Here is a 14,438-nt window from a genome sequence, read left to right on the forward strand (position 1 = left end):
TAATTGTAATAAGGTCATCAATATATCTGTAGGTGTGTTTGTAGTAATTTAACTCTTGTGGTTGTAGATTTTTTTGGAAGTTAAATTCTTTGACAAATAAAAAGATATTACAGATCGAGGTGCTGGAATGTAAGCCCATTGGCAATCCTCTGACTTGTTTAAAAAGTTGATTTTGAAACTTGATGTAGTTATGAAAAAGTGTGCATTTTAGGTAGGTTTTCCATTTGTCAAGAGTCATGATATTGAGTATATTAGGGAAAAGTTTTGGTAGATCAAGTAGAAGAAAAATATAGACTATTATTTTTCAATTCAACTTAATAAAATCTGTAAATTTATTTTCAATGATTTTAACACTAATCATAACTATTGCTGGATCATTCATAATAACACTCCTGTCATTAATACCATTCATACCATTTATTCCTAAACCTGAGAAGGCGGTATAAGTTGGATGACTGTCAGTTGAAGGATTTGTATATAGTGTAATTACTCAATTGTATATATTGTAAAAAGCTAATTGTCTTCAGACATATACTGTTACTATACTGTTACTAAAAAAAATGGGCCTATTTCCTGCCTTTAGACTGTCTATTAGCTCTTGGACAGCGAAAATGCCTTTTTCCTTTCTTAAATTCTTAATCATTGCGACACGACAATTAGCCAGAAATTAATTAATTTCCATTCACTAGTATTTTCAAAAAAATCTTAACAGACGGTCTCTCTCAGATAAGAACTCCACAAAATACATCCCTCAAGAATTCCAAGTCCCACCCACTACCATAAATTACTTCATTCAAGTCTTACCGACTGATATTATTCAAAGCCCCTACTGCCGCTAAGAATTTTCGGACACCCTACACTTCTGAATCAGACACGAAGAGAACACTTTGCCAACTCCCCCACTAGAAAGAATGTAAGTTACTTAATACCTTTCTGGCCTTTATATCTTCATGTACATTCACTGATCTTATTTATATTATTTTCTATATTATTTTTATATTATTTTTATGTTTTCTTTGATTTGTTTTTACAAAGTTTGCATTATTTATCTTTTTTATAATCTTTACTTTGAATCTTTACTTTATTTCAACTTTACTTTGAATTCGATTTCATAATGACAATTTCCAATGTTTAATTTCTACAAATAATATAGTACTCAAATACATAAAGATGATAGTGTCGGGGACGGTTACTTGAGTTTTACAGGATTTCTCTACAGTAATTGATTTTTACTCCAAATTGAATTGACTAAAATGCTTCATGAGAATAAGTTCTTTGAGTAGCAACTATTCGCGGAAATTTTTGGCCTGACTAGAATTGCCGGTTTGGCTTTAACTTATAACTCGAGTAAAGACGAAACACTTTCATATTTACGTATTTTTATCAATTATTGTTCATTGAACGGGAGTTGGTTTGTTCCCCTTGAAAAGTCAACTAATTTCCGATCAATGACAATAATTACATGTTTTAATTTTTCCTTTTACAATTGATATATTATTCTTCGTGATGATTTAACTCCAGTCCATGTTAAAACATTATTAACATTTTGCTTTCAAATTACTTCAAAACATCTTTCAAAATATAACTTACCAGTATGGATGCACACTTTTAAAATAATTCTACTTTAATTAAACTTAGGAGATAATATAATCAATTAATCAATACTGTTTAGGAAATAAATTATTATTAACTAACTTTGCAGCAATTGCGCAAGTAATAATAACTTGTATTCGCACTAAATTGGATTTAAGTTCATACAACATTTTATATAATTTGTAATATATATAAGAATTATTTGTAATATAATATAAGAATATATATATATATATAATATAAGAATATATATATATATATATATTCTTATATTAATTTTATTTAATTGCTGATACATTTTTAATATTTTGATATTCTTTTTGAGTTGAATTTTGTTTTCAACATTTAAAGATTTAATTTTATGAATTGGCAGCGGTTGATAATATTTTTATTTAAAAAGATAAATCTTCATATTGTTTTTCGTATTTTTAATTTGTTCAAAGTTTTTTGTGGTGAACTTTTTAATGATGTTAGATTGGTGCTAACTATACTTCATTTTACACTATAAGTAGTTACTTTGTTTTATATATAGAGAGAGAAAGAGTGAAGCTAAGGGCTAGTTGTAATAATTTTGGGGAAAATGTTTATATTGGTGAATGTATTTATGATTTATTGATTATAGCTGCTGCTTTTTATAGCATTACTATGCTTTCATCATATGCACATAAAAATGTTTGGGAGGTTTGTTAATTTTAATACAAGAAATATTTTTATCAAAAGATTTGTCTGTGGCAATTGCAGCGCTTGAAGCAGGTAGTAAGAATAAAAATGATAATATTTAAAAATATTTTTTCATTATCATTCTCGTATGAATTAAAGCAGAAAAAACACTTAATAATTATTATTTCTCGGTATAGTGATAATGGATGATATTAAGTGGTTTATAGTAAAATAAAGTTATTCAACCAATCAACATAAAATTCAGTTTTGATCAGAATTACATTTAATACAAACAAATGATAGGTTATTTATTCTCAGGCATTTAATATATGCCCATATTTTGGAAAGTTTTCTTCATCAGAGTTGTAGGCATCTTCGCAATTTGAGCAAAATCACTTTTCAGACTTTGTGTCTGAGTTCGACATCCTCCTTTTCATCTCTTTATTTTCTTTTTGAATTTTTACTTTAATCTTTCCCTATGTCTTTCTCTTCTTATTATTGTTTCTTATTAATTATTTCTCCTTATTATTTTTCAAATGTTTCTTTCCTGGGTGTGTCAGTTAGTTTGACGGATTTTCTTTTGCGTCAGCTTCTAGACTTTACCGAGGTGAAACCATAGGGAGAGGTCTTATCTTTGGGGGTAAAAAATTGATATGATTTTATATTTTGGGAAGGAAAACTGGATAAAGTCATTTTAATGTTAACATTTAAAGCAAAATTCTTACAACATAATTCAAAATCTCAGGGTTAGTTGTAATATGTTACAATTTACCTTGAGATTTTGTACAATTGACCCCATCATGTGATTTTGGATATGTTTGTTGATTTATTGAAAAAAAAGTTAATACAGAGACAAAATAAATATATAAAACCATTTTTTTTTTAAAGATCGATTAACTTAAATCAAAGTTTACCAAACATTCCTTTTTCTAGCTGAGATTGGGCACCAGCAACCAACCTCTTTCTATCCATTTCAGTAGAGCACTAGTTTTGTTTATATAATAGAGCCTGTCATAAGAATCATGTTTATTGAAAATTCTGATAAAAATTTCAATTACTACTTGTTCATACTATTATTAGCCCCTGGCTCCTCTATATATAAAGAAAGAATTACTGATAGAATGTGTACCCCCTTCTTTTTATGTCATTGCGGAAAATTTCAAGAGTGATATCTTTTGAGCTACCTACGTTAAGGCACTGTTAAACTAATCCCAGTTAATGTAAGATATATTTATTTTGTTTGCTCTGTATGAATGTTTGTTCCTGTTATATGAGTAATAAGTCAAATTATGTCATTTGACTAAAGCTATATTATTTGTAGTACAGTTTCAAGTAGCAGTTCAAAAAGGCAATTATCTGTTTTTTAATCATCTTTGAAAAATACAATTTCAAGAATGAATGTAAGCTGGTACCATTATTGGTAATACATAATGTGTGATATTATGATGTACTCGTAGATTGTGATATTGAATATATAATATGTTATGCTAATGATATAACACTGAACTAAAGGAAAAGTAAGTTCAGTATTATTTATATAATTATTGTTGTGTAACTCTAGAATTAGCATGTTTTAAGTTGAAACATTTTTCTTTCAGCTTGAATCTGAAAACACACCCTGTAGTCATGATTGTATTGCTTCTCAACTAAAACACTCTGTTCCTGAAAATCCGTCCGATCCAGCTCCACCTCCACTGCTTCCTCGACCACCTTGTTCTAAAAATAAACTTAATACAACATCTGTAATTTCTGATAAGCCTTCGCCTCAGTTTCTTATTGAATTAGATGGTGAATCTTCTTTCAGTGAAAAACGCAGTGACAGTTTATTCTCAGTATCACCAAATTCAAGTGCAGATAAATGTGCTTCACAGTTTGTAAACAAAAACAGTTTTTTGCTGTCCACTCTTGATCAGCCATCTACTAACCTCCGAAATTTAAAAAATACTAACCCTTTTTACCAGAGTACAAATATGGTGTCATTGCAGGACAATGATTTCTCTTTGTATAAGAGTTCCTCTGGTCCAAATGTCAGAAATATGATAAATCTGTGGCAGTCACCTACATCAAAAGAAACCCAGTGTCTTTCATCCAATTCTGATAAAATCAGACCTCCTAGTATTTCTTCTTCATCATCCTATAAATCTCAAGTACTTGCTCGAACATTGTCTACTCCACCGTCTTGTTCCAGTGTTTGTAGCAGTACGCCTTCCATGTTATTACTAAAGTCAGCTTCTAAAGTTTCTACAAATCCTTTTATTGTGGCAGACAATAAAAATAATAACTTTGGTAGAGAGAATGTAAATGGACTAAGCACAAATTCATCTGTGTCATCATGGGAGAATTTCCATTAGTATAAAATAAATAAAAAAAAAAGAATACTTATTTAATTATAACTTTTTAAGAGTTTTTAAGTAGAGTTATTTTATATATATGTGCAGAAATTTTTAAGGTTGAAGTTTTTGTATGGTGCAGAAATTTTGAAGTAGATAGAAATTTCCTTTTTTCAAGAAGCAAAGAAAATGCAAGATACTTCTGTATTTTTTAGCAGCATTGAATGTACATCATTTTGGCCTTGATGGAAAACTAATGATTACTGATACATGCAAGTCATTTCTTTTAGTTTATTGAATATATACATAAAGAAGCAATTTTGTATAATTTTTTATTTTCTTTAATACAATTTGATAGGAAATTTATGTAAATAAATATACGTAAACAAGTCTGAAATTTATTTTAAACAAAGGCATCCATAGTTCAGCAGTGATAATAAAACTGTATGCATATGCGAAGCATTAACCGTCTGTTTCTTGTCAAGGCTGAAATGTGCCAGTTTCTATTTCTGGCCAATAGTACCATAATACAGAAGTACCAAATGCAGTTAACAACTTTAGAAAGTTCATTATCAAACAGTAAATTCACAATTATTTATTTATACAGTTATTTATTGGATAAGAATAAACAATATGTATCATACTGTTTTTTTTTTATTTCAAGAAACAGTTTTTTATAATTTACTTAAAAAGATTCAAATTTGTGGGAAGAATAAAAGTATTTAATTTTGCTTTGAAAATCTATAGGTATCATATGTTGACTTCATGGCATGTGTTAAAAGACCATTAATACATATCAAAAATTAATAATTGGTAATATTATGCTTAAAAACCCTTTGGTATTAGGAATACTTATATATAAGTCATGTTTGCAAGATTTGATATACTGTCATGTTTTTGTATATATTTTTGCAATATCTTTAAAATTGTAAAACTTCTAAAAACAGAATGAAGCTTTGTTATTTGCATTTTAACCAAAGCATTTACATAAATTTGATGTGTGTTGCATCTAGTTTTTATTAATATATATACTTTATTTATTTAGTGTTTTATTTCACTATCATGCAGTGTCATTTAAATTTTGAAGTAACTGTTAAAAATTTGAATGGCACTAAACTATATTCCTTTCCTTTAGATTCTGCTTGTTAAAAATTGATTTATGCTATTTTCATATTAATTTTGTTGTATACTATCAACATATTTATTAAATGGGTGCTTTTCCATTATAAACTTACCACACATTTTGACAGGTTTTTAATTGTAAACACACAGTTAAATGTGTTAAATTAAACTCGCACGCAAATAGGTCATCAAAGGCCACTATCGAGGGTATCTGCATGCATTTGGCTTCTCTTTCACAGGTGTCAAAAAACATGATAGGTGCATAGAAAAAAGTACCATTGAATGTTCTGTAAGCTTATAGTTGTCTCAGCATCTGTTTTATTTCTTTTTACAGTTTTTCAGTGGTGTACGTTAGAATTTTGTTTTTAATTAAAATAAAATTGCTTGCAAATTCGATAATAAATTAATTGCACTGTATTTTTAATTAAAAGACAATTGCTTATAAATTGCATGGTAAAGTAATTGCACAGACATTATTTAAAGTTAACAAAATAAGTTTATTTTACCTCCCCCTTCCTCCCAAGAAAAAAACAGGTTTTTAAGAATTTACTCAGTATGACTATTTTTAACTGTTCTATATTTATATTCATGACTAGGAATTAATTTTTCTCATCTAAAAAAATTTAAGCTTACTGTATGCAATGTTAATTATTTAATGGTTTTGAAAATGTTTACAAAACTATATAAGGTGGACTGTTCCGTAGAATTGTTAAATTTAAAATGTCATGAAAAGATAACATTTTTAAAAGTTGTGTTCAGTTGTGCTCTAAATTCTTTGTTATAAAGTTTTGAACAATTTATTATTTTTGCCATTAAATATTTTATATCATAATACTTGCTCTTTTATTTCTATTATTTGAGAGAGGAAAAGTTACATAATCTTTTAATAGCATACGTTTGCATTTTAAGTTGGTTATTTTAAACATACAGTGAGAGCAAAGAGAATGAAATATTGTTCACTTTTATTTTATTATTCAAGCCCCTTTTTTAGTATTTTGTTTGGCAAAATATTGCTACATGAAAAAATTCTGCATTTTAAATTTTACTCATATATCAAAGCACTATTTATTGAAATTAGCATAATACAAAATAATCAGAAACTCAAAATTTAAATGATCATTGCTTTATTGGTTGTTGATATGAAAGAGGGAAATCTATGTATGTATACAGGATTAACTATATTTTCTTGCATGCCCAAACTCACTCATACTGCAACTACGGTACTTTCCGTATAAAGTTCTTTCTGTTGTCATTCTGAATGATAAATCTAAAAATACAAGTTTGCAAACTGCATATGTAGAAGTTAAATAGAAGGAGGGAATTGTGTTTTGAATTGCAGATTAATGGACTTAAAATGTCCTGAATTGTGCTCACCAGTGGCTGAGTGGTGATAGTTGCTCACTCTGGGATCGATTTCAGACGAGTAGGTTGACTGCATATGTGTTTTCGTGGTTTTACCCATGAGTAATGTGGATACAAGCCAGTTTCCCTCAGAAAGACTTGCACAAAGATATCCCTTCCCTTAGGAAAATAGGCCTGATTTGCTTTATCATAATCAAATAAACCAAACTAAACATATCCAAAATTGTTGGGGCAAATGCAAATCCTGTTTTCATTATGCATAGTCCTACATTAATTTACTCGTTCAGTATTCTCAGTAAATTTACTTGCATGAAAGTGATTAGTCAATAGGAGAAAGTCTGCTATATATGAGAGCCCACGTATATCAGCTCATAATTTCCCTCGTTTTTTCATCTACCAACAAATTGACAATTTTTTAAATTTTGATTTAACTGACTTTTTAATCACTCTCTTATTTGGAAACTTTTTCCTAATTAACTTTTCAGATAATAAAATAGTTAAGTTGGTATTAACAGAACTGTCTGACCAATTCTGCCTGGACAGTTAACATTGAATTTAATACCAAGCTAACTTACCTAATTAGTTGTATTCTTCTTGAAAGGTTTGCGACCTATATAACTCTATCTAGTAAAAATTTTTTTACCTTTTTTTAATCCTAATATAGTTCTAGATGACTATATCATTTGGTACTAACTGCAAAATTTATTTTCTTCTGTTTTTATTTGTGTTACTTTAAAAATATTAATTAGGTCTTATGATTCTGTAATGTTTGTAAACTTTTACTGATGGTTTAAAGTCAACCATTTGCAAAAAAAAAGTTCTTTAAACTTTGCATAATAAGTTTGATTATTTCATAAGTTTATTATTTTATAAGTTTGATATATATATATATATATGTGTGTGTTTGTGTATATATATACAATTTTAACCATGTTAAAGAATTGTAAATTGTAACTGCATTGTTTAAACATTTATGATTTCCACGTTTTTTTTTTTTTTTTTTTTCCCTTCATAATAATTTCTGGTTTGAATTGTGATCAAAATACATAAGTATCATTTGTCCCCCCCCCTTTTTTTTTTAAGTTTTTCAATCAGGAAATTCTAATTTTTAATGCTGTTATTAGTTAATTTTACCTCTAAGTATTCTACAGTAATAGTAGATTTTTTTAATAAATTCATATGCTAATTCTTCCTTCTTAATTTGCATTTTTTTAGTCCAAAGGGGCTTTGTCCCTGAAGGACTATTGTTTTCATTTTGTGTTGGTTTACTATAAATGTCCATTTCACTTTTCAAACTGTTGCCACCAAATGTTAAGAGTCCTGCATTATATTTGAAGAAATTAAATAATAAAAAATCTTCATTTGGTATTATGTATATTTCTCGCATTGTGATAAAGCAACAGTACAAAGAGCCATCAAATTTTGAATGACATAATCCTTCTATGAATAGGGGCATGTCTAAAACCAAATTATGAATTTGTTTTATTATCGATTTCATATTTTTTAAATCTTCAACGAATTTTTGAGTAACAAACTCAACAATTTAAAAGCGAGCAATGGCAACACTGTACGGAGGGGAGGGGACCGTTTTATCTTCAGCACGCGGAACTGTGTATTGGAAATTTTAAAGACATTCTCATTTTTAAATTATTTTGTGACTTTGCTCTTGAACTGAATTTTATGGTTTAAGTGTGAAGAACGTGATATTTAATAAATAAAGGTAACAGATAAAATGTTTAAAAAAAGGCCCCTTTGGATGTAATTTAAAATCTCAAACTTTTCAGATTTTTATTTATTTTTTTCTTTTGTTATTATTATTATTTGAAAGAAGGTTATCAGTCTTGAAACTTTATTAATGCGACCATATTAGCAAACTTCAAAACTTTCAGAATTATTTTAACCGTGACAACCAAGCAGATAACAATTCTTCAATTTGGACAAGCGATGTCACCATTTTTGTACACACTCTCTTTGTTTCATTCCAAGTTCCAAATGTTTTTATAGACAAATTGTTTTTTTTTTTTTTTTTTTTTTTTCCCTCAAACTCCGTTTTTATATATGCCCTTGCGGGATTTGTTTGTAGTGGAAGAAACTGTGATAAAATCTGTTCAAGAGGACAGTATTTTGCTGCTTAGGGAACAATTGCTTTGAATTTGCTTTAGAATTAACTCAAAATTACTTCAGAATGAAAGATGCAAAAACTCATTTGTAAATAGGTTTACTGATTGATTTTAAGGAAAAATAACTAATTAAAATTACATGTAGTGTATGTATATAATAAATAACTTTTTGCAATTATAAGTTATTTTTCCCTGTATAAAAAATTGCCAAAATATGGAAGGGTGATTCAGGTAATATGTAAGTACCTCAGCCTTTGATTCATAAATGTTTAATTGAAATTGATTGTGAATGCTAAGGAAATATCTTTCACAAAAATTACTTGCATAAATTACTATATTGTTTTTAATGGCTGTGTGACCCTGTTGTTTTGTTGCCAAGCTGTGGTATGAGATGTGCATGATTTCAGAAAAGCATTTTAAGATCTCATACACATGTGTCACGTATACAGGCACTATAATAATACACATGAATCATGCATTCAGGCTAGTATGGTATAGTTAAAAATTTGAGTAACTTAGCAAAATGCATAGAAAGGATTTTAATATTTTGCATTTGACGCACTGGGGAAACAGTGTAGCACCAGGGTGATGGGTCTAGCACCCTACCCCTTGTAGAACAGATATGTTATTTCGAATACTGTCATGGGATTTTTGCGAAGTTTGGTGAAGTAAACTCGCTAATCATACTATAGAAATGATGTCTTGCATTTAAGAAATTTACTTGTAAATTTTCATCCAGTCTAGTAAGTATTAGCTGCAGTTATTTTTACAGTAAAATGCATTCCCATTGAACTGACAATTATTGAAATCAATACCATTAGGATAAATTAATTGTTTTAACCTTTTGATGGTCAATAGTGAGCTCAGCTCACATTACAAGTTTCTGCCTAATTGGTGGCAAGTGAGTCCCATTTGCGAAGTAATTTTTTGCTTTAATGCACACTGATGAAGTGGGCTGATCCTTTAAAATAATGACACGATTTTTATTGTTATGAACGTGTTGAACTCGCAAAGTAGTTGATTTTACTTTATATAGATTGCATTATAAAATGGTGTAGATAATTCCATGCATAATAAACATGAACGTGGTTGTTTTTTTTAGGAATTTCTATTTCTGTATTTTGAATGCACGTTTTAGCTAAATTGTGTCAAATAGAGAACTGAAGCATATTTTTTGAGCGAGAATTTAATTTTTAAGATGAAAATCTTTTATCAGATAATGAGAATGATTCTGATTCAGATACAGATTTGTTTTTAAAGTTCAGAAAATGATTCAAGTGGAGAAGAACATTTTAGAAGTGTGAGATGCTGCTTTATAAGCCATTCCGTGTTTAAAAGTCTGCCACGCACAAAAGTGTTTTTAGGTAAATAAAAAAATGTATATACATTAAGTTTTTTATTATTGTTATATTTATGCCTTATATCACCCATACACCAAAGTGATTAATAATTCTGACCAAAGGGCCCATATTTGAATCTTGGAGAAGGCATGGATGTAATCCATCCATCCCTTCATAGTGGCCAATGGTGGCTGACCTGTTAGATGCATCCATAATAAAGACTTGGTTCTGCCCTTAGTAGTGGCCAGTGCCTATAAATGGCTAGAGAAAAAAAAAGTTATACCTTATTGATCAGCCTTCTTTGGTTTTGAAAATTCAGTGTGAAAACATTATTATACTGACAGATTAATAATGTGAAAATTAAATGACAAATAACAAATTATTATTTACTTTTATAGTATCATATAATGTTTTTATTTAAAAATCTGTGTAAAATAGATGCTTTCTATAAAATTGTATGCAAATTTTCCCTTCCGAGAAGGTCTATTTTTCTCACTCGGAGATAGTGACATTTAAAAAAGCATGTAGGAAAGAAACAAGTGCCATCTGTTCTCGCTGCAACTGACAAGTATTGCACATATTTGGGAAGAAAGAAGTGCCGCAACTTAAGAAGGTTTAAAGATGTGTTGAAATATTAAATGAATTCTCATTTTCACTTTCTGCTGTTTTCATTTTTATCTTTTATTTAATAATTTAGCCTGTTTAAAGTTGCTGATGTTAGTAAAAAATATTTGAATCATTATCAATCCATTTAGCTGTGCTTATTTTTTAAATTCAGTTGTTTAAATTTATTTTATTCTTGATTGTAATTCATAATGTATGCAAAATTAGGCATCTTAATGTGGGTAGCTTTTTGCATTTAATTTTTAAAATACCATAAGTTGGAAACCATACAGCTGGCTGATAATTAAATATTTAATCTTACATTTGTAAAATATATTTTTAATACTGAGACAGCCTTTATTATTTTCCATGAATAGAAAATAACCAATGATAAATTAAACTCTCTAAAACTTGCAATAGGTATTTTTAAAATTAAATACAGAAACCTAGTGCCTAAAGTATTATTGAGTTTCATTTTTAGATTATTTTCTAGTAAAGAATCAAATGTTAGCATAAAATTGTCCTGTATTCTGGAAAAAAAATTGTTGATAAGTTTAAATGGTATTATTATTATAATAATAGATCCTGGATTGTTGAAAATTTAGAAAATGGGTTATTTTCTAATGATTCCATAATCATTTATGTTTTAAAATAATCATATATTAATAATGTAATAAAAATTATCCTATTGATTAAAGTTTTATTAAAATTGGATAGAGTAATTAATTGATTAATGTTGGTGTAATTAAAATGCACTGGCTTGATGACTGGTAATTGTAATTACTTGTTCTGGTTTAAATTCTGAATGATTCTTATTTATTCCATTTTTCAATGAAATATAGGGTGTTCCACTCAGAATTTAATAAATTATTATGCATTTTTAAATTTCAGACAAATTACTAAAGATACACACACTTCTAGAAGTAAGAACTTTTCTTCATATCTGAAACATTTCAACATGAATTTCACTGGTGGAACATCAAGTAACCAATTGTTATTCTATCTCAACCCATGTTGAGAAATATGTATGTTTCATATTGGTGATGGTAATACAAGCTCTGTAGCAGTGTGTATTAAGTACAAGTGTTTAACAAATCCCTTTGAGGAAAATATCAAATAGTTCATTAAATGTGATTTGTAATTGATATAATCCATCAATGAACATAAAATATTTTCCTAGCAGTGATTTATTTCACTTTATTTATTTGTGCATATATAATTCTGCAATCTATTTATCTCTTAAACTGAAATTATAAAGAAAGGTTAACTAATTGGTTTTCAAACTAATGATTTAATATTGTTTTTATTGCTATTTCAGTAAATCATTGTTTTATAAAATGTAGATTTTTCAAATATTCAAATGGGATTTTTCACTTAGTTCAAATTTTATAATAGAACTGATAATTTTTATTTTATGTCTAAGTGGAACACCTTGGGCTTTAGCCTATTAAGTTCCTTGAAAAATTGTACATCAGTTTCTATATATTCTAATTCCATACAATTTGTTTTAGTAATTGGGTTGCTTAAGGTTCTGTGAAATATAAATATTGAAAAAGCATTAAATTTTTTGTAATTTATAATATTTTCAGTCTTTTAAAGAATTTGTATTTATTTGCATGCTTTTATATTTATTGCATGGTGTATGCAATCTTGTCTGTATTAGTGGCATTCAAATTAGTTCTACATTGTTTTGTTGTAAATATTAAGAAATGTGCCTTGATTGATTGGTAGCTAAGAGGGGTTGCAAAGCATTCCTCATTCTGTATTGTAATTATTTTTGCTGCTGTTTTTTTCACATTTGTAAGTTACTATCACATTTGCATATTTCTGGATTAAATTTTTTTTATTCACAGTTTGTCTCTTGTATATCCAACACAAACAGTATAAAATGTATTAAATTATGCACTTAATATTAACTTAAATATTAATTATGGACATCATCATTTGCAAAATACGGGTTGAGGAGCATCTTCTAAAGTTGTGGTTCCCAACCTGTGGGAAGTACACAGAAAAAGTAATCAGTAATGCCAGAAAGTAGATAAAAAAGAAGAGTATTTAAAAAGTTTTAATTTTTCATATAATAAGAAAAGCAACTGAGAAGATATGTCACATGAATTGAAATGTGTACAAAAACAAAGTAATTAGTAATAACTAGCCCTGGCCATACTTGTCGTATTACCCGATTCTTTACACACCATATATCGCATTCCTTTTTCCTCTCTGTCACCATAATAAATGGTGTGTATACACATACATATGCGTATACACCAATATTTTTATAAAATAACATCTTTTCAATATTTAGCGCATCATAAACCATTTATGAAATTCTCTTGCTTTACAGCTGTGTCATTCAAATCTATTTGAATATAGAATATGATTTTAAATTATCTTCTGTTCTTCTAAAGTTGTTGAATGTAAAGTGTTGTTTCTATTAAAATGGATAAGTTGTTAAAAAGTAGATCTTTGCAGAGAACTGAGACTATACTGAATAACTGTACCAAGGCCTTATTAAGACTATTTTAATTATGCGTGAAATTTTATAAGAATGGCTTATTAAATCATATTTTGCAGTTAATAGCCAGGATGGATTTTACTAAAAAGAATAAAATGCTGTCAAATGACTTCAGTTTCTTTATCCCTTATTCATTATACCAAAATAGGTATTCTTAACTTTTGAATATGATTGATCACTGATGTATTTCTTCCTTGCTTCATTCAATGTATGTTGCAACTCAGGAATAGGTTGAAATTTTGACCTGTTCAAAATACAATTAAAGCCATCATATATTTCATTGTCTCTTTGAATTAATTTTAAAAAGTACTTGGACTTGTTTACAACTGGGAACTTGTGAGCTGCTGAGTGGCTAAGAACAGACTGGTAGATTGGTCTTTTTTATGTTTTTTATCTGTGCACATTTAATATACTTTAGTTTTTCTTAAAAAGTCCTCCTCAGACAGACAACTGTTGAGTTTTTACTCTAATAAATACTTAAGTTTAGGAAATTAGTATATAAATCACATTTTGAATTATCATATTCTTGAACTGAGAATAATTGAATTTTCAAGTTACAAACAATTTAGAAATTTTAATCAGTTATCTGTTTAATCAGCAATGCCAAAAGTGGCCAAAACCAGTGCAAAATATGACAATTTTGGTAATAAAAGAGAAAGTTCATTCGAAGCATAATTTTATTATTTCATCATATTAATTTTTCTTTTAGTTGAGTTTCTTCAGATTCTAATACACATCAGTGAAACTACTCGAAGATACCGAATGATTTAAGCCACCTTAAAAAAGTGATTTT

General features: G+C 28.2%; 1 protein-coding gene across 3 annotated transcripts in view; it reads left to right on the plus strand.

Annotated features, from left to right (window-relative positions):
• Positions 1 to 12,982, plus strand: part of LOC118205495 (DENN domain-containing protein 1A-like) — a 117,575-nt gene extending 104,593 nt beyond the window's left edge. For all 3 annotated transcript variants that reach the window (XM_085811799.1, XM_085811801.1, XM_085811800.1), the window contains one exon: positions 3,852 to 12,982. In XM_085811799.1, the coding sequence (XP_085667925.1) occupies positions 3,852 to 4,604 (753 nt within the window). In that variant the 3' untranslated portion in view covers positions 4,605 to 12,982. The remainder of the gene's footprint in view (positions 1 to 3,851) is intronic.
• The last annotated feature ends 1,456 nt before the right edge of the window (positions 12,983 to 14,438 follow it).

The sequence above is a fragment of the Stegodyphus dumicola genome, chromosome 2, assembly GCF_044657685.1.
Source record: "Stegodyphus dumicola isolate Sdum_Otavi_A_Nest chromosome 2, ASM4465768v1".
Taxonomy (NCBI): domain Eukaryota; kingdom Metazoa; phylum Arthropoda; class Arachnida; order Araneae; family Eresidae; genus Stegodyphus; species Stegodyphus dumicola.